At 44.5% G+C, this 21,562-nt stretch overlaps 1 protein-coding gene across 1 annotated transcript in view; it reads left to right on the plus strand.

Moving 5' to 3' along the window:
* The window catches only part of LOC126456971 (UDP-glucosyltransferase 2-like), a 35,561-nt gene extending 14,225 nt beyond the window's left edge, over positions 1-21,336 (plus strand). Inside the window, exons 4-7 of the mRNA XM_050092915.1 lie at positions 3,119-3,578; positions 7,359-7,581; positions 13,349-13,568; positions 18,945-21,336. Of these exons, the coding sequence (XP_049948872.1) occupies positions 3,119-3,578; positions 7,359-7,581; positions 13,349-13,568; positions 18,945-19,224 (1,183 nt within the window). The 3' untranslated portion in view covers positions 19,225-21,336. The remainder of the gene's footprint in view (positions 1-3,118; positions 3,579-7,358; positions 7,582-13,348; positions 13,569-18,944) is intronic.
* Positions 21,337-21,562: the final 226 nt, after the last annotated feature.

A 21,562-nucleotide genomic window follows, 5' to 3' on the forward strand; every position in this document is an offset into this window, starting at 1 on the left:
CTGCTATTCTCCCATGGAGACGATCGTAGAGATGCTGGATGTAGTCCTGTGGAACGGCTTGCCATGCCATTTCCACCTGGCGCCTCAGTTGGACCAGCGTTCGTGCTGGACGTGCAGACCGCGTGAGACGACGCTTCATCCAGTCCCAAACATGCTCAATGGGGGACAGATCCGGAGATCTTGCCGGCCAGGGTAGTTGACTTACACCTTCTAGAGCACGTTGGGTGGCACGGGATACATGCGGACGTGCATTGTCCTGTTGGAACAGCAAGTTCCCATGCCGGTCTAGGAATGGTAGAACGATGGGTTCGATGACGGTTTGGATGTACCGTGCACTATTCAGTGTCCCCTCGACGATCACCAGTGGTGTACGGCCAGTGTAGGAGATCGCTCCCCACACCATGATGCCGGGTGTTGGCCCTGTGTGCCTCGGCCGTATGCAGTCCTGATTGTGGCGCTCACCTGCACGGCGCCAAACACGCATACGACCATCATTGGCACCAAGGCAGAAGCGACTCTCATCGCTGAAGACGACACGTCTCCATTCGTCCCTCCATTCACGCCTGTCGCGACAGCACTGGAGGCGGGCTGCACGATGTTGGGGCGTGAGCGGAAGACGGCCTAACGGTGTGCGGGACCGTAGCCCAGCTTCATGGAGACGGTTGCGAATGGTCCTCGCCGATACCCCAGGAGCAACAGTGTCCCTAATTTGTTGGGAAGTGGCAGTGCGGTCCCCTACGGCACTGCGTAGGATCCTACGGTCTTAGCGTGCATCCGTGCGTCGCTGCGGTCCGGTCTCAGGTCGACGGGCACGTGCACCTTCCGCCGACCACTGGCGACAACATCGATGTACTGTGGAGACCTCACGCCCCACGTGTTGAGCAATTCGGCGGTACGTCCACCCGGCCTCCCGCATGCCCACTATACGACCTCGCTCAAAGTCCGTCAACTGCACATACGGTTCACGTCCACGCTGTCGCGGCATGCTACCAGTGTTAAAGACTGCGATGGAGCTCCGTATGCCACGGCAAACTGGCTGACACTGACGGCGCCGGTGCACAAATGCTGCGCAGGTAGCGCCATTCGACGGCCAACACCGCGGTTCCTGGTGTGTCCGCTGTGCCATGCGTGTGATCATTGCTTGTACAGCCCTCTCGCAGTGTCCGGAGCAAGTATGGTGGGTCTGACACACCGGTGTCAATGTGTTCTTTTTTCCATTTCCAGGAGTGTATACCGTGAACCAGACGCGTTCCTTTGTAATCTATTGCTGACATGCCTGTTGCAAATGTTGAGATATTCAAAGTTTTGAGGAAACATTCAAAGACTCGTAGTGCAGTCTATTTGTTGATTATAACTGTGCCATCGGACTTCCTGAGTGATGCAATATAATATCTATCAAGTGCAAGTACCCTACTTGTTTCGTTATCTTCATACAACTGTTGTCCTTGGCTGTCTGCCTTAAAATTTTCGCATCTTTGTTTCTGACGTCTTCTAGTCATAGTTTATGAACGCTTTTGCTTTGTGAAGTATGCTAGTATCACACAGAGTTTCCTTATAACCTAGTTTTATACGCATCTTCATCAGCTTTCGAATTTCCTCCTATGTTGTGTTTTATAGGAGGATACAAGATGACTTGGACAGGATTTGTGATTGGTGTAAAGAATGGCAGCTAACTCTAAATATAGATAAATATAAATTAATCCAGATGAATAGGAAAAAGAATCCCGTAATGTTTGAATACTCCATTAGTAGTGTAGCGCTTGACAGAGTCACGTCGATTAAATATTTGGACGTAGCACTGCAGAGCGATATGAAGTGGGACAAGCATGTAATGCCAGTTGTGGGGAAGGCGGATAGTCGTCTTCGGTTCATTGGTAGAATTTTGGGAAGATGTGGTTCACCTGTAAAGGAGACCGCTTATAAAACACTAATACGACCTATTCTTGAGTACTGCTCGTTCGTTTGGGATCCCTATCAGGTCGGATTGAGGGAGGACATAGAAGCAATTCAGAGGCGGGCTGCTAGATTTGTTACTGGTAGGTTTGATCATCACGTGAGCGTTACGGAAATGCTTCAGGAATTCGGGTGGGAGTCTATGGAGGAAAGGAGGCGTTCTTTTCGTGAATCGCTATTGAGGAAATTTAGAGAACCAGCATTTGAGGCTGACTGCAGTACAATTTTACTGCCGCCAACTTATATTTCGCGGAGAGAGCACAAAGATAAGATAAGACAGATTAGGGCTCGCTCAGAGGCATATAGGCAGTCATTTTTCCCTCCTTTCGTTTGGGACTGGAACAGGTAGAGCAGATGCTAGTTGTGGTACGAGGTACCCTCCGCCACGCACCGTGTGGTGGATTACGACGTATGTATGTAGATGTAGATGTATCGAAGGCCGTTTCGGCCACAGAACAGTAAGAATACTATCGGCGGAGTAGCTTGGAATTTTTTTTTGGTTTTTTTATGATCTGTTACAGAGCTAGTCTGCCTTGCTGAAACGCCAATGTGAGCACTCTGACATCTACATCCACAGGAGTGCGTAGAATACAGTATTTGCAGTTGTCACTGACTATTAAAGGATCACTTGATTCTCTAATTAGCAAACCCTTCTCTTGAAGTCCACCGTTCATCATTTACAGAAGTACATTTTCATCTGAGACCTGAATAACTCTTTGGTCCTACTCGATGATGCTGACTGCTTCAGTTAAGTTCACTAACCAGACAGACGGCTTCGACGCTTGGATCTATATTGACCTCTTTGTGGGAGCACCGCTGCTCTGAAAGAGAGAGCGTGTCTTCTTTAGCCTCTCCCATTCGTCGTTGAGGGTTCCAGTGAAACATCGCTAATGTCTCTCGTATCGGTACGTTTTGCTAACACAGGGTGGCACCACGATCTTTGATCGATACAACACACTATATTGTGTCAAATAATAACAAGGGGTGACAACGGGTATAGAACCAGGTAGCAGTGACAGGAATAAAGAATGATAGATCTTCTTCGTCTAAGCATTCCAAAGAAGGCATCAGAATTCATTTTCTTCGGCGAACAGACGCGGTTTTCGCGCACGAAACGGTCAACGCGCAGATATTGGAAGATTAATTGCCGTATTGTTGCTTCCAGGTCTGGCGAGACGTTTGACCTTGCGATTCTGGAGGGACTCGCCTACCATTCATTCTACGGACTGATACACAAGATGGGTTCACCGCCTGTGGCGAAGCTTCTGTCTCTCACGGCTCCATCGTCCGTCTACTACAACTTCGGAAGCCCCATGGAGCCGGCATACATGCCGGACATGTGGCTCGGGTACTCAGACCGCATGGACTTCTGGCAGCGGCTGTACAACACGTACTTCTACCTGCGGCTGATGTACATGTGGTTCTACCAGGCCATGCCTTTACAAGAGGAAGTCATGAGGAAGTACTTCGGTCCAGATCCTCCGTCTGTCTACGAAGCGGACAGGAACGTCAGTCTGCTCATAACTGCCAACCACTTCGTCTTTGAATATCCTCGTCCGCACCTGCCCAACATCATCGAGATCACCGGGATTCATGTCGCCACAAAACAGAAACCGCTGCCCAAGGTACTGCTACTGTAGATTAGTCTCCTCCTACAAATTCCACTTATTATATACAGCAATTTTGAGGATCACTGAAAAACAAAATCAGGAAAAACCATATTTCCATAATCGAGAGAAATGTCAGCATATAACAGTGTAATCCTAATAATAAGAGAATTGAGCGACCCATGTAATAAGTACACCAGTATAAATGGCTTACAAGGGGAGGCCTCAGAACGGCTAAACGATTCGACTCATATTTGCCAGGTCGCTTGTGTAAGACCTAAAATAAAACAAAGACTCTACATATTTTGGCTCGAATCGCCCCTCCACTCCACCCGCCGGATTTGAGAAAACAGCACTCAAAACTGACAGGCTCGTTCGGTAACTGAAAGCAGAGTATCTTTCATCATCTGATATAGGTTCCTCAATCGCATATTTTCATAGAAATCTAGGAAATATATTTTTTGACTGCCACATACGCTGAGGTGACAAAAGTCATAGGAAAGCGATATGCAGATGCACGGATGGCGGTAATATAGCGTGCAAAAGGTATTAAAGAACAATGCTTTGACAAACACCGAGCGAGGTGGCGCAGTGGTTAGACACTAGACTCGCATTCGGGAGGACGACGGTTCAGTCCCGCGTCCAGTCATCCTGATTTAGGTTTTCCGTGATTTCCCTAGATCGCTCCAGGCAAATGCCGGGATGGTTCCTTTGAAAGGGCACGGCCGACTTCCTTCCCCATCCTTCCCTAATCCGATGAGACCGATGACCTCGCTGTCTGGTCTCCTTCCCCAAACAACCCAACCCAACCCCCTTTGACAAACCAGTCATTTGTGCTCAGGTTATTCGTGTAAAAACTAATTCCGATGTGGCTGTTGAATTAACAGACTATGAACACGGAATGATGGTTGGATCTAGACGCATGGGTCATTCCATATGGAAATTCAGTATTCCGAGATCCACAGTTTCAAGAGTGTGCCGAGAATAGCAAGTTTCATGCATTACCTCTCACCAAGAACAACGCGATGGCTGACTGCCTTCACTTAACGACCGAGAGCAGCAACGTCTGCGTAGCGTTGTCAGAGCTAACAGACGAGCGACGCTAGGTGAAATAACCGCAGAAATCAATGTGGGTCTTACGAAGAATGTATCTGTTAGGTCAGTGCGCCGAAACTTGGCGTTAACGGGCTACGGTAGCAGCCGACCGACTCGAGTGTCTTTTCTAACAGCGCGACATCGGTTGCAGTGGCTTTCCAGGGCTCGTGATCATATCGGTTGGTCTCTAGACAACTGGAAAACCATGACCTGGTCAGATGATTCCCGATTTCAGTTGGTGAGAGCTGATGGTAGGGCTCGAGTGTGGCCCAGACCCCATGAAGCCGTTGACACAGTTTCTCAACAAGGCACTGTGCAAGCTGGTGGTGACTACAAAATGGTGTGGGCTGTGCTTACATGGAATGAACTGGGCCCTCTGGTCCAACTGAACCGATCAATAGCTACTTGGATATCATTTGCAGGCCAATCATTTTTGTAACAGTGCGCCATGTCACCAGGCCACAATTGTTCGCGGTTGGTTTGAAGACCATTCTCAACAATTCGAGCGAATCAATTTGGCCACCCAGATAACCCGACATGAAACCTGTTGAACATTTATGGGACATAATCGAGAGGTCAGCTCGTACACAAAATCCTGCACCGGCAGACGTATGCAATTATGAGATAGCTATAAACGCAGCGTGGCACAGTATTTCTGCATGGGACTTCCCACAATTTGTTGAATCCATGCCACGACGAGTATCTGCATTACCCCAGGCAAGAGGAGTTCTAATACGATATTAGGTAGTGTCCTATGATTTTTGTCACCTCACTGTATGCACCCATACCGCAACGAAAGGAGCGTGGCTTACCAACCATGCATTTGGCTGAGGAGCACAGAATTTTTGCTCAATTGCCGAGAGCGTTCATTTTTTTTACTTGCATTTTTTTGTTCGAAATTATTAGGAATAGGAGGATTAATAAGGTAAGTAAGGCAATAAGAAATAGTAACAAGGTAATAAAACATTTTCTCACAGGACTTTGACTAATAAAGAATTAAAAATTAAATGCCTTTCGCTTTACAACGACTGTTTCACACACTCTCTTTGTTTCTTTCGAACACCAGCACGGGTAGCATTTGTCAGACCAACATTCGAAGCAAATATATTCGCGACAACAACAACATCTAATTAATGCAATCTTCGCGCTGTTAAAGCGTTACTTTCGAAGAACGGCGGCAAACAGACTTGGTTTAGATTTTAAAATATCTGTTTCAGGGAATTAATGTTGATGCATACCACACATACGATAACATTGTCTGAAAAGTCGGTGCTGAAAGTTCATTATGAATTATGCTGTGAATCAGTATTGCATCCGTGCTGTTGTACGATTCCCGCTTGGTTTACAGAAGCAGATTACGAGTTTGAAGCTTCGAAATAATGTGTTTAATCTGGCGATGAAAGTAAAAACCACACGGGTGGCACACATGTGTGTAGTTTGGTGGTATTACTTCCCCCGTGCAAATCGGCTGACCCTCGCTATTTACAAAGATGCTGTCATACATGACAGTATTAGTTTGTTCACCTCAGGAATCCAATATTGTTATCAGCGACGAATGATTTTAAAATGTTCTCAAGGTATGTTTTGTAAATTTATTTTGTCAATTTACCAGATCTGGAGAAAGTGACGCCAACATTTTTTAATGAGTCGGGTAAACGATTGATCTCTTATATACACAGAGAACCAAATTAACCATATGTGCATTACAAGCACAGGAGAACTTCAGGCAATAATTTTCTAGGCGCTGTGATGGAATACTGCGCTGAGTACGAAGCGTTGTTTTACATATACTACCGCCGGCCGAAGTGGCTGTGCGGTTAAAGGCGCTGCAGTCTGGAAGCACTACGGTCGCAGGTTCGAATCCTGCCTCGGGCATGGATGTTTGTGATGTCCTTAGGTTAGTTAGGTTTAACTAGTTCTAAGTTCTAGGGGACTAATGAGCTCAGCAGTTGAGTCCCATAGTGCTCAGAGCCATTTGAACCATTTTTACATATACTACCAAGTGCGATAAGGTTTGTTTTTCACCCTCATGCGATAAATTGTGTCGAATGCTCGTCTTCGAAGCACTCTTATTCGGAACCGTTTCATATAAATGACGTTTAAAATTTTAATTCTTTACTTATCAAATTGTTTGAGAAATTTATTTGACTATCTTATTATTTCCTAATGATTTAGTTACCTTATTAATCCTCCTATACCTACCAGTTTCTAAACGGAAAAAATAAAAAAAACTTGTGGAATGAAACTAGCAGGGAATACAGGTTTTCGGCTCCAATAGGCAGACGCCTTGTTCGCTACACCAGCGGAGCTTTCGTAAAATAGCTCTTAACTTTGGTTACATAAGTGGCAGTCAGAAACGTTTCTGTCCTCGATTGATAGGAAAAAATGAGTTTGCGGATCCCATATCTAATGATGGAAAGTGCTCAGTTCTGAATTATCTGTCCACGTTGTCAATACTGATTAGACTGCGCGTCGCGAATTTTAGCGGTGATTTTCTCGAAAATGGGGGAGGGGGAGGGGGAAAAGCATGTTGAGCCAAAATACCTCAGTGTTTCATTTTAGGCTGTGCAAAAACGACCTTAAAAATATAAGCCGAATCGGCTGGCCGTGTCTGAGGCCTTCCCCTTATTGGTCTCGTGACAGTTGCATAAAATAGCGTATATGCGCCCCAGAGTAGTTTGTATGTAATTGTACTGTCCTCAGGACATCAAGAAGTTCCTGGACGAGGCGGAAGACGGAGTGATCTACTTCAGCCTGGGCTCCAACGTGCGCAGCAACGCGATGCCAGACTGGAAGCGACAGGCGTTCATCGAAGCATTCCGGGAGCTGCCCCAGAGGGTCCTCTGGAAGTGGGAGAACGACTCCCTGCCTGGCCAGCCAGACAACCTCATGGTCAGCAAGTGGCTGCCGCAGCAGGACATCCTAGGCACGTAGCTTTACTCGCTGATTCTACTTCTGTTACTGCACTACCCAGACTTTTTAACTTATATACACATCAAAAAAAGTTCTGCATCACCCTTTATTTCGAAGTTCATGGCACAGAAAATAAAAACTGGGTTGGAGGCATGCATATAAATTCATAGCAATGTTTCCAGATCACACACACACACACACACACACTATCAGTATACAGGGTGTTACAAAAAGGTACGGCCAGACTTTCAGGAAACATTCCTCACACACAAATAAAGAAAATATGTTATGTGGACATGTGTCCGGAAACGCTTACTTTCCATGTTAGAGCTCATTTTAGTTTCGTCAGTATGTACTGTACTTCCTCGAATCACCGCCATGATTTCATACGGGATACTCTACCTGTGCTGCTAGAACATGTGCCTTTACAAGTACGACACAACATGTGGTTCATGCACGATGGAGCTCCTGCACATTTCAGTCGAAGTGTTCGTACGCTTCTCATCAACAGATTCGGTGACCGATGGATTGGTAGAGGCAGACCAATTCCATGGCCTCCACGCTCACCTGACCTCAACCCTCTTGACTTTCATTTATGGGGGCGTTTGAAAGCTCTTGTCTACGCAACACCGGTACCAAATGTAGGGACTCTACGTGCTCGTATTGTGGACGAGCTGTGATACAATACGCCATTCTCCAGGGCTGCATCAGCGCATCAGGGATTCCATGCGACGGAGGGTGGATGCATGTATCTTCGCTAACGGAGGACATTTCGAACATTTCCTGTAACAAAGTGTTTGAAGTCACGCTGGTACGTTCTGTTGCTGTGTGTTTCCATTCCATGATTAATGTGATTTGAAGAGAAGTAATAAAATGAGCTCTAAAATGGAAAGTAAGCGTTTCCGGACACGTGTCCACATAACATATTTTCTTTCTTTGTGTGTGAGGAATGTTTCCTGAAAGTTTGGCCGTACCTTTTTTTACACCCTGTATATAAAGGTAAGATCGACGTGGTTTGTTTTATAGTTCCCCTTAAAACGTCAGTACGTGGTGGAACGTCCCCTTGGTCGTATGCAGGTTTGAATCCGTTTTGGTATCCCATCCATGGGATCATCAAGCCAGCCGTGGTCCAAATTGGCTTTCTGTTTAATAGCGACTATGCGTTAAGTCGTGCACAGTACGTGGTCGTAGTGGACTTCCAAAACTAGTTCGTTTCAACCGATCCTACACGTGTTCGATAGGGTCCCTGTCCGGGGAATAGGCAGGCCACTCCATCCTAAGGTCGCCATCCTAAGGAAGATCCCAGTGGAGGTATTCTGCTATTCCCTTCATCCAACCCATTATTTAATGTCAAGTGTGTATCTGTGTCGCTTGGGAAACTGGAGTGAGTGCTTTTACACTGTAAGTGTCGGGTTTGTACAGCTGTGGATGACGGCAAGGGAGAGGGTGAAAGGCGGTCCCAGAACGCAGGTCTACTCCTCCGAAACAGCACCTAGGGGGAAGCGGGGTTTGGCGCCCCCCTCCGACGCAATGATCACCATCAGCAGTGTTACATGCCCTCATTTCATGAGACATCACAGAGAGACTTGGAATTCAATGCAGGACATTGTCCCAAAGACTAGTGATCAGAAGCTTTATGTCACCACATTTCCGACCCTTGCCAGCCAAATACTGACAGTGAAAGTTTTCTACCCCCGTCCTCAGATGATTTTAAAACAGTGTCTTCAAAGGTAAGGTCCATAACATCAACAGTAAACGAAGACCTGGCTATGGAATCCATAACGCAAAGTCCCATGTGCGGTCTGCTCTCACAGACTGTTAGCAGGGTAGAACCACAGTGCTTCGGAAAGAACAACCAGACAACACTGTAATCTTCTATCCCCTCTCTGGGCATTAGCAACATGGTTCAAATGGCTGACCACCATGGGACTTAACATCTGTGGTCATCAGTCCCCTAGAACATAGACCTACTTAACCTAAGGACATCACACACATCCATGCCCGAGGCAGGATTCGAACCTGCGACCGTAGCGGTCGCGCGGTTCCAGACTGTAGCGCCTAGAACCGCTCGGCCACCCCGTCCGGCGGGCATTTGCAACAAAGTAACAATGAACGTTAGGGGTCTGTGAGACTGCACTGGGACGTTAAGGGTTAAGTAGTCTTTTTTATTGATCTGAAGATGACTCGACAATGAGTTGAAACTAGTAATCAATAAAGAAGTTGCGATCAGGTTTTCACTAAACATTTGTCACAACTTGTTTCATTAGCGTCTCCTTTCGTAAAATTTTGCATTTAGTCGGTTAGATTAGTTCCGTTTCGTAAAAATGTCAATTTCTAACCGTAGTAGTAAGCAGCTATCGTTTCACTTTTACCCGGTTTGAATACGGCTCCCTTTTGCTCCCTTTTCTGTATACTCTCTATTCTGAGACCACTTCGTCATTCCTCCTGCTCTTATAGTTGAGTTGCGACACTGAACTGAAGTGGCTGTGCAGTTTTGAATGTGTGCTGAAGATCAGGAAGGTGCGTTGTGGCAAAACAGCATCACTGTAGAAGAAATGTGGGTGTACTGTTGTAACCAAGAAATGAACAAAGTAACACTAAATGGGTCCACTATGAACAACCAGCCCAGAAAAAAGCACATTTACAGGAAGTCAGAGTGTGCATCCACTGCAGCATATACAGACAGGTCTTGAACCAACTGATAAAAGGATCAGATTCCAGAGAAGACGTAAGAACTTGTCGGGCGATGGAAGCTTCGTCGGGATAGTGCGAGGCCTCTCCTTGCCGAAACCAGGAAAAGGTATTTCCGTGATACCACATCCACCTTACAATACAGAACTGACACCGTGCGACATCCTTCCCTACGCCGCTACTAAAAGGGTCTTAACGGTCGTTGTTTTGATTATGGAATCCTGGCAGTGAAAACTTTAGAGACACGTTCGAAGTGCATAACAAAAAACAGCCGGGGAGTATACTAAGGATAAGAAAAGTTGTTGTTGTTGTGGTCTTCAGTCCTGAGACTGGTTTGATGCAGATCTCCATGCTATTCTATCCGGTGCTAGCTCCTTCATCTCCCAGTACCTACTGCAACCTACATCCTTCTGAATCTGCTTAGTGTATTCATCTCTTGGTCTCCCTCTACGATTTTTACCCTCCACATTGCCCTCCAATGCTAAATATGTGATCCCTTGATGCCTCAGGACATGTCCTACCAACCGATCCCTTCTTCTAGTCAAGTTGTGCCACAAACTTCTCATCTCCCCAGTCCTATTCAATACCTCCTCATTAGTTACGCGATCTACCCACCTAATCTTCAACGTTCTTCTGTAGCACCACATTTCAAAAGCTTCTATTCTCTTCTTGTCCAAACTATTTATTGTCCATGTTTCACCTCCATACATGGCTACACTACATACAAATACTTTCAGAAACGACTTCCTGACACATCTATAATCGATGTTAACAAATTTCTCTTCTTCAGAAACGCTTTCCTTGCCATTGCCAGTCTACATTTTATATCCTCTCTTCTTCAACCATCATCAGTTATTTTGCTCCCCAAATAGCAAAACTCCTTTACTACTTTAAGTGTCTCATTTCCTAATCTAATTCCCTCAGCATCACCCAACTTGATTTGACTACATTCCATTATCCTCGTTTTGCTTTTGTTGATGTTCATCTTATATCCTCCTTTCAAGACACTGTCCATTCCGTTCAACTGCTCTTCCAAGTCCTTTGCTGTCTCTGACAGAATTACAATGTTATCGGCGAACCTCAAAGTTTTTATTTCTTGTTCCTGGATTTTAATACCTACTCCAAATTTTTCTTTTGTTTCCTTTACTGCTTGATATGAATTTAAAAACTTTTGAAACTTAGTTTCTAGGAAATGAGTGCCACTCATTATTGAACATCCCTCGTAGTATTTATGCACTGAGCGTACAAATTTCGCACCTATGTACCAAGCTATCTGTCGTTACCAATGAGAGCAGTCTATACCATAGCCAAATTAACTTCCTGCCTAATGGTGACGACCGTTCTGCACCGTATTGTGCTGCGGAAAGGGAGGGACAGCTGTGCGGACAGTCAGAACAAATTAAAATTGCATAACTGTCAGAAACCTCAGTAATCGATACTGTTCTCAGTCTTGGCGAATGAATGAAAATGTGTAAGAAAATACGACGAAGATACGTAGTTAAAAAAAATGGCTCATTCTTTTTAGTGTTTCGTCTATTGCTGAATACTGGTGGCTGTTGACAAAATTGCACAAATAACGGTTGAAAAGTGAACAGACCGCAACTGAGGTTGCAAACGAACAAGTAATTCGAGCATTCGGCGCGTCGCCTATTAAAGTGGCTACACATGTAACTGTACACTTGACAAGATCGCATGATCAAGTGTTGGTAACGCAGTATATATAAACTGGCTATCGAAATAAATACATTAATAGCGATCTTGGCTTCTTGAAACTTTTTCTGGGTTTATTAGAGTGGTTAATTATTGAAACTTCCTGGAAGGTTAAAACTGTGTGCCAGACCTAGACTCAAACTCGGGACATTCGCCTTTCGCAGGCAAGTGTTCTACCATCTCAGCTACCCAAGCACGATTCTCGACTCGCCATCACAGCTTCAATTCCGCCAGTATCTCGTCTCCTACCTTTCAAACTTCACCGAAGCTCTCCTGCAACCTTGCAGAACTAGCACTCTTGGAAAAAAGGATATTGCGGTGACATGGGGCACAGTTTTAACCTGCGAGGAAGTTTCACATCAGTGCACACTCCACAGCAGAGTGAAAATTTCATTCTGGAAACATCCCCCAGGCTGTGGCTAAGCCATGTCTCCGCAATATCCTTTCTTCCAGGAGTGCTAGTTCTAAAAGTTGCAGGAGAGCTTCCGTGATGTTTGGAAAGTAGGAGACGAGGTACTGGTGGAATTGAAGCTGTGAGGACGAGTCGTGAGCAATGCTTCGCTAGCTCAGATGGTAGAGCACTTGCACGCGAAAGGCGACGGTCCCGAGTTTGAGTCTCGATCCGGCATACAGTTTTAATCTGCCAGGAAGTTTCATATCACCGCACACTCTGCTTCAGAGTGAAAATTTCATTCTGGTTAGTTATTATTAAATGAAGCATAGTTCTCACAAGCGTACGGTCAAGCGCGATGGTTTACCATTGTGCGTAATGTTCGTCACATATTAAAAATATAAAGTGTATTCCATGTATATCTGAATTTGTTTTTCTCATATCTTGTAATTTTGCAATTACTGGTACTATAAAGTGTTCATTACTTAGACACATATGTTAAAATTCCACGAAGATACTGGAAAAGGTTAAAGGAATAAACAAAACAGAAAAAGGACCACGAAAAAGTAGCAACCCACCAAGATAAAGTGCCTAAGAATCGTCTTTGGGTGCAGCGAAATTCAAATTTTTCTTCGTCTCCAGGAGTGTTAACATCAACATAAAATAACTGTATAATCCTGCTCCCGTTTTAAACGACCTATATATCGAATAGTAGGATGGTACATTCTTCAGTATTTGTCAACGAACTGACGGCTTTCGATATTATCAAATTAAGCAGTGGAATAATTTCGGGATATACTATGACACTGTTTGGACATTGTGATACAATCACCAGCAACACGAGAAAAACTAATCAAACAGTTAAAAATCAGCGCAGCTTACACCCGTTTCCAGGGGAACAATGCCAGAGTCTTCTGTGACCAAATACAAACGAGATGAATTTGAAGCAATATGTTTTGGTAACGTTTTTGTTGTTTTGTTATTACAGCCCATCCAAACGTGCGGCTTTTCATCATGCAAGGCGGCCTGCAAAGTCTGAACGAAGCCACGTACCACGCCGTGCCGCTGCTCGTCATCCCGTTCTTCTCCGACCAGGCGCACAACGCTGCCAAGATACAGCAAGCGGGGATAGGCGTACGGCTGGAGTACAGTGACGTCACCAAGGACACCTTGCTGAGAGACATACGAACTGCCCTGCAAGATTCCAAGTAAGCCATAATTTACGTGATTTTGCTACATTACCTTGACAACCGACAATCCGTCTTCAGGCCACAAGTGGCCCATCGGGACCATCCGACCGCCGTGTCTTCCTCATTAGGGATGCAGATAGGAGGGGCGTGTGGTCCACACCGCTCTCCCGGTCGTTATGATAGTTTTCTTTGACCGGAGCCACTACTATTTGGTCGTGTAGCTCCTCAATTGACAATATGAGGCTGAGTGCATCCCGAAAAATGACAACAGCACATGGCGGCCTGGGTGGTCACCCATCCAAGTGCCGGCCACGCCCAAAGGCACTTAACTTCGGTGATCTCTCAGGGACCGGTGTATCCACTGCGGCAAGGCCGTTGCACCTTAACCAACCCTCTATAATTGAGCGTTTCAGCTACTAAGATACACACTGAGGTGACAAAAGACACGGGATATCACCTAACATTCTGCCGGACCTCCTTTACCCGGTGTAGTAACTCGACGTGTTATTGACTGAACAAGTTGTTGCGGGTACCGTGAACAAATACTGAGCCATACTTCCACTGCAGCCATCTGTGATTGCGGAAGTGTTGCTGGTGCAGGATTTTGTGCACGAACTGACTATCGATAATGTCCCATAAATGTTCGACTGGTTTCATGTCGGGTGATCTGGGTGGCCAAATCATTTGCTTGAACTGACCACAATGGTCTTCAAATCAGTTACGAACGATTGTGGTCCGGTGACTGGCATACTGTCATTAAAAAATTAGATCGTGCTTTGGCCTCCAAGTAGCTGAACACAGCCATTTCCAGCCAATGATCGCTTCAGATGGACCAGAGGACCCAGCCCATTCCACACAAACACAGCCTACACCATTTTGGAGCCACCACCAGCTTGCACATTGCCTTTTTGACAACTTGGGTCCGTGGTTTCGTGTGGTATGCGCCATACCCGAACCCTACCATCAGCTCTTACCAATTGAGATTGGGACCCGTCTGACCAGATCACGATTTTCCAGTCATCTAGCACCCAATCATATCGTCACGAGCCCAGGAGAGGAGCTGCTGGCGATGTAGTGCTGTTAGCAAAGGTGCTCGAGTCGGTCGTCTGCTGCCAAAAGCCATATTTCACCGCACTGACCTAAAGGATACACTACTCGTATGTGCCACATTGATTTCTGCGGTTATTTCACGAAGTGGTTATTGTCTGTTAGCCGCGACAACTCTACGCAAACGCCGCTGCGCTCGGTCGATACGTGAAGGTCGTCGGCCACTGCGTTGTCCTTGTTGAGAGGTAATGCATTAAATCTCATATTGTCGGCACACCCTTGACACTATGGATCGCGGAATATTGAATTCCCTAACAAGGGCGATGTACTTGAGGACAATATTATGGAAATGGAAGAGGATGTAGATGAAGATGAAATGGGAGATAAGATACTGCGTGAAGAGTTTGACAGAGCACTGAAAGACCTGAGTCGGAACAAGGCCCCGGGAGTAGACAACATTCCATTAGAACTACTGATGGCCTTGGGAGAGCCAGTCATGACAAAACTCTACCATCTGGTGAGCAAGATGTATGAGACAGGCGAAATACCCACAGACTTCAAGAAGAATATAATAATTCCAATACCAAAGAAAGCAGGTGTTGACAGATGTGAAAATTACCGAACTATCAGTTTAATAACTCACGACTGCAAAATACTAATGCGAATTCTTTATAGACGAATGGAAAAACTGGTAGAAGCGGACCTCGGGGACGACCAGTTTGGATTCCGTAGAAATGTTGGAACACGTGAGGCAACACTAACCTTACGACTTATATTAGAAGAAAGATTAAGAAAAGGCAAACCTACGTTTCTAGCATTTGTAGACTTAGAGAAAGCTTTTGACAACGTTAACTGGAATACTCTCTTTCAAATTCTGAAGGTGGCAGGGGTAAAATACAGGGAGCGAAAGGCTATTTACAATTTGTACAGAAACCAGATGGCAGTTATAAGAGTCGAGGGGCATGAAAGGGAAACAGTGGTTGGGAAAGGAGTGAGACAGGGTTGTAGCCTCTCCCCGATGTTATTCAATCTGTATATTGAGCAAGCAGTAAAGGAAACAAAAGAAAAATTCGGAGTAGGTATTAAAATTCATGGAGAAGAAGTAAAAACTTTGAGGTTCGCCGATGACATTGTAATTCTGTCAGAGACAGCAAAGGACTTGGAAGAGCAGTTGAACGGAATGGACAGTGTCTTGAAAGGAGGATATAAGATGAACATCAACAAAAGCAAAACGAGGATAATGGAATGTAGTCAAAATAAATCGGGTGATGCTGAGGGGATTAGATTAGGAAATGAGACACTTAAAGTAGTAAAGGAGTTTTGCTATTTAGGGAGTAAAATAACTGATGATGGTCGAAGTAGAGAGGATATAAAATGTAGACTGGCAATGGCAAGGAAATCGTTTCTGAAGAAGAGAAATTTGTTAACATCGAGTATAGATTTAAGTGTCAGGAAGTCGTTTCTGAAAGTATTTGTATGGAGTGTAGCCATGTATGGAAGTGAAACATGGACAATAACCAGTTTGGACAAGAAGAGAATAGAAGCTTTCGAAATGTGGTGCTACAGAAGAATGCTGAAGATAAGGTGGGTAGATCACGTAACTAATGAGGAGGTATTGAATAGGATTGGGGAGAAGAGAAGTTTGTGGCACAACTTGACTAGAAGAAGGGATCGGTTGGTAGGACATGTTTTGAGGCATCAAGGGATCACAAATTTAGCATTGGAGGGCAGCGTGGAGGGTAAAAATCGTAGAGGGAGACCAAGAGATCAATACACTAAGCAGATTCAGAAGGATGTAGGTTGCAGTAGGTACTGGGAGATGAAGAAGCTTGCACAGGATAGAGTAGCACGGAGAGCTGCATCAAACCAGTCTCAGGACTGAAGACCACAACAACAACAACAACTCCCAAAACGTAATGTCCCACGCTTCCAGCTCCAACTATCGTTCCGCATACAACGTCTGTTAATTCCCGTCGTGTGCCATAATAACGTCAGAAACATATTCACCAGAATCACCCGAGTACAAATGGCTGCTCTGTCAATATATTGTCCGTTTACAGCTTGTGTACGCTATACTAACGTCATCTGTATATGTGCACATAGCTATCCCATGACTTTTATCACTACTTGTCTGCCTACACAAAGTGAATACTATTGCTAAAGCAGAATACTTGGTACTGTAATTGAAGGTGGAGGGTGGGGAAAGCAAACAAAAAGAAGGGAATTAGTGATATCAACTGCATCGGAACTTAATGCAACGATGAATGACAGACTGGGATTCGAACCCAGGTTCCCCAGCATACTAGGCAGTCGCATTAACAGCACAGTGTTTAGCACAAATGTGCAGACTATTTCGGTACACTCCCTGACTGACCCACACTCCCATCCAGAGTCGCCTATCCGCAGTTCCCATCCGAGACCCCATGACTGTTAATTTCAGGTTCCACTGGCGGTTGAACACAAAAGTGCATCCTCTTGGAAGGTTGTGGATTAATTACCCATCGAGCAGAATCAGCTATATGAAAGTGCTGTATCTATTCTTTTGAGAATTTAAAATTAGCGAGCATGGAGGACATGGACGAGGGGTGAGGATATGAGGATAGGTGGTGATAGTTGGGAGTGTGTGTCAACCGAGGAGAGTAGCGAGAAAAGCAGCTACCTAATAAGCAGGCAATCCCAGGTTCGGGTTCCAGTCGGCACACAGTTTCACTCATCGTGCTGATTCTGCATGAAGTCCTGATGCAGCTGATGTCATTAGTTCCTTCTATATCCTTTCCATCCTCCCCTTTCGCCTTCATTTACATACACTACTGGCCATTAAAATTGCTACACCACGAAGATGACGTGCTACATACGCAAAATTTAACCAACAGGAAGACGATGCTGTGAGACGCAAATGATTAGCTGGTGACGGAGGCGACACCTACAACGTGCTGACATGAGGAAAGTTTCCAACCGATTTCTCATACACAAAGAGCAGTTGACCGGCATTGCCTGGTGAAACGTTGTTCTGATGCCTAGTGTAAGGAGGAGAAATGCGTACCATCACGTTTCCGACTTCGCTAAAGGTCGGATTGTAGCCTATCGCGATTGCGGTTTATCGTATCGCGACATTGCTGCTCGCGTCGGTCGAGATACAATGACTGTTGGCAGAATATGGAACCGGTGGGTTCGGGAGTGTAATACGGAACGCCGTGCTGCATCCCAACAGCTTCGTATCACTAGCAGTCGAGATGACAGGCATCTTATCCGCATGGCTGTAACGGATCGTGCAGCCACGTCTCGAGCCCTGAATCAACAGATGGGGACGTTTGCAAGACAACAACCATCTGCACGAACAGTTCGACGACGTTTGCAGCAGCATGGACCATCAACTCGGAGACCATGGCTGCGGTTACCGTTGACGCTGCATCACAGACAGGAGCGGCTGCCAAGGTGTACTCAACGACGAAGCTGGGTGCACGAATGGCAAAACGTCATTTTTTCGGATGAATCCAGGTTCTGTTTACAGCATCATGATGGTCGCCTCCGTGTTTGGCGACATCGCGGTGAACGCACATTGGAAACGTGTATTCGTCATCGCCATACTGGCGTATCACCCGGCGTGATGGTATGGGGTGCCATTGGTTACACGTCTTTCACCTCTTGCTCGCAATGACGGCACTTTGAACAATGGACGTTACATTTCAGATGTGTTACGACCCGTGGCTCTACCCTTCATTCGATCCCTGCGAAATCCTACATTTCAGCAGGATAATGCACGACCGCATGTTGCAGGACCTGTACGGGCCTTTCTGGATACAGAAAATGTTCGACTGCTGCCCTGGCCAGCACATTCTCCAGATCTCTCATCAATTGAAACCGTCTGGTCGATGGTGACCGAGCAAGTGGCTCGTCACAATACGCCATTCACCAATCTTGATGGACTGTGGTATCGTGTTGAAGCTGCATGGGCAGTTGTACTTGTACACGCCATCCAAGCTCTGTTTGACTCAATTCCCAGGCGTATGAAGGCCGTTATTACGGCCAGAGGTGATTGTTCTGGGTACTGATTTCTCAGGATCTATGCACCCAAATTGCGTGAAAATGTAATCACATGTCAGTTGTAGTATAATATATTTGTCCAATGAATACCCGTTTATCATTTGCATTTCTTCTTGGTGTAGCAATTTTAATGGGCAGTAGTGTAATTTGTATCACACCTATAGATTTTGCATAAACTTAATGCAATATGATAGAATATTTGATATTTTGTGTGATTAGCTGGACTTTTGTCTTGCTCAGTCTCTGCCTTTCCTCAAGTAACAGTACGCTAAAATGTATGACTTTGTGCTTTTGTTTCTATAGGTACAAGGACAACATGAGGACTTTGTCATCAATATTCCGCGAGCACAAGGCGGACTCTGTAGAGCGCGCGGTGTGGTGGCTGGAGTACGTGATACGTCACAAGGGGGCCCCGCACTTGCGCAGTGCCGCCCTCGATCTGCACTGGTGGCAGCGGCTACTGCTGGACGTCATCGCTTTCGTCCTTCTGGTGACCGCCATTGGAGCCTACCTGCTGTACCTGTCTACTCGGCGACTTGTTCAGTTCCTCTCCGAATTTAGAGTGAAATTCAAAACCGAGTAGATCTGCTGATGCACAGCTACTGAAAAGCGTATCTGTGATATACATCCAAGCTCGCTAAGACTTTCCTACACGTCAGACCTTCACGAGACATTTTCAGCAAAGAATAACGGGAAATTGTCGTCATCACAATTATGTTAACGCGTTGGGGCACCTGGTAGGCTTTATTTTAAAATTACACCTGTTTTTGGAACATCACACACTGCATATGTCTGAAGGAGTTTAGTGTACAGCTTATTTTGGTAAACATATTCTATTCCACTGTAGCGTCGAAGTTCATTCTGGAATTTTGGTACATATTTTTGATTGATTCTCATTGATCTCTAATGACCTCGATATCGACGAGACATTAAACCCTAACCTACCTTCCTTCCTTCGTTCCTTTCTCGTCACATGTTTGAACTATTTATTCTGATATTCATTACTAACCATGTGTTGCAGTGGTAAGACACTAGACTATATTTTGGAGGATGGTGGGTTTTAGTGATTTCCCTAAATCCTTTAAGGCAATAGTTCCCTGAAGAGGCATGGCCAGTTTCCTTTCCCAGTCTTCCCGTTTTTGAGCGTATACTCTGTCTCTAAAGGAGTCATCGTCAGTGGATATTATACCCTAACCTTACCGTAACATTACAGCATGAATCTCTGGTTCTTTTCCAAAAAAAATTAGTTCTTGTGTCATCTCTCTCGAAGGAGCTCTTAACAGGATTTTATTTCTGCTTGTTGTGTAATTAAACTGTGCATTTTAGCCACCTTGTCTCTCCCATGTGTGTCAGAGCTGGTATAGACATTGTTTTGTAGAATTTAATTTGTGTTTCTCCAACGCAGTACGTCAGCAGCATGCTACATACTAAATCAAAACGCGGTTCTCCTCAAATAAATTATTTCCTTCTACTTACAGTCTTCTGGAGAACGTTGCTGAATCTAAGTAGTTACCTCTGATTATCATTCTCAGACCATTTTGTCAACGACTAAAGAGAATAATAATGGAGAGAGAGTGGAGTCTGATGTAGCGTGGTTGTTGATTTTTATCGTTTTGTTAACCTCAACAGTATTATTGTCTACTGAAATGGGATCTAATTCTACATATGTTTTGTACCTTGTGTGATATAGCACGAAAAACTTTTGTCAGAAAGTGTTTCACACTGTTTCTATTTTAAAACACTACTGATCGCTTTTGTGTAATCAAAAAAAGCACTGTGCATTTTGAAATCATAATGCCAGCACTTCTAGATTATTTGTTGCTTACTAAATACATAATAAAATTATGAGCAACCTTTGCAGAATCCGTTTAAGCCTTCGTCCAAGGTGACATCTGCACTTTTTATGATTCCAGTATTTTTATACAACTCTTACAATCAATTTATTCCTCTTCTTAACAAATGGCACGAATTTGACTGAAATCAATTTTTTGAGGATTTTTTTGATTCCAGAACATTCAAAAGATGTAACAGCAATACACAATTTAGCATGTCGTCAGGTCCAAATTTTCAATTTTTTTGAGAGTGTCTCATACTTCTTCATATAAATCAACTGTGTCTTTCTCCTCTTTACTTCAGTGTTACAATCTGTCGTATGCGTATTCCTGTCTACCATGTAGACTATGTTACATGTTACTTATAAATGAACTAAGTTTTACCGATGAGTATGACGGAATACTTTTCGCCTCGTTTCTTTTCTGTTTGTAATTTATTTCATTTTAAAACGTTCTCTTGTAGAAGATTGTTGTAAACGTCTGTTTCCCTTCAGTGCCTTATTAATCTCTTGATTCCACCCTCCTGGTGCCCACTGTTTTTAGTCATTGGAAATTTGCCAGTGTTTCATATGTTAATGTGCAAATATTCTTCTTTAAGTTTGATAGAAGATACTCTTTATTACTGTAGACCATAAGTGCTGTATCAAAATCTGACTGATATCTCTTACAAACAGATTTTTATGTGATTTTTTTATAAAGTGGTATTTGGTGTGAAACAATTATGGCAGTGAATTAATGGCAAAAATAATTTACAGATGTAACATTAACAAATATTACATCAATATGACAGTTTTGTATATGACAATGAGGATTAAATATATCTGTATTTATTATTTGGGCATAAATACAATATTTCTCACAAACTGTTGTTTTGTTCCTGTGTTCTGCATTATCATCTTGCTCATATAATTTTTTGCTAAGCATGAGTTTCGTTTGGGGTGATGTGTCTGAGGTCTAGTAGTCAGGGGAAGGCAGGATTTGGTTACAATTGTGGGCAGCGCCGCAGTCAGTTACTATTGGTTGCCCTTTATAGTTATACACATTTATTTTAAACCAGTAATTCCAGACTCAACAATAAATAAAAAAACC

Source organism: Schistocerca serialis, chromosome 2 (genome assembly GCF_023864345.2).
Source record: "Schistocerca serialis cubense isolate TAMUIC-IGC-003099 chromosome 2, iqSchSeri2.2, whole genome shotgun sequence".
NCBI classification, from domain to species: domain Eukaryota; kingdom Metazoa; phylum Arthropoda; class Insecta; order Orthoptera; family Acrididae; genus Schistocerca; species Schistocerca serialis.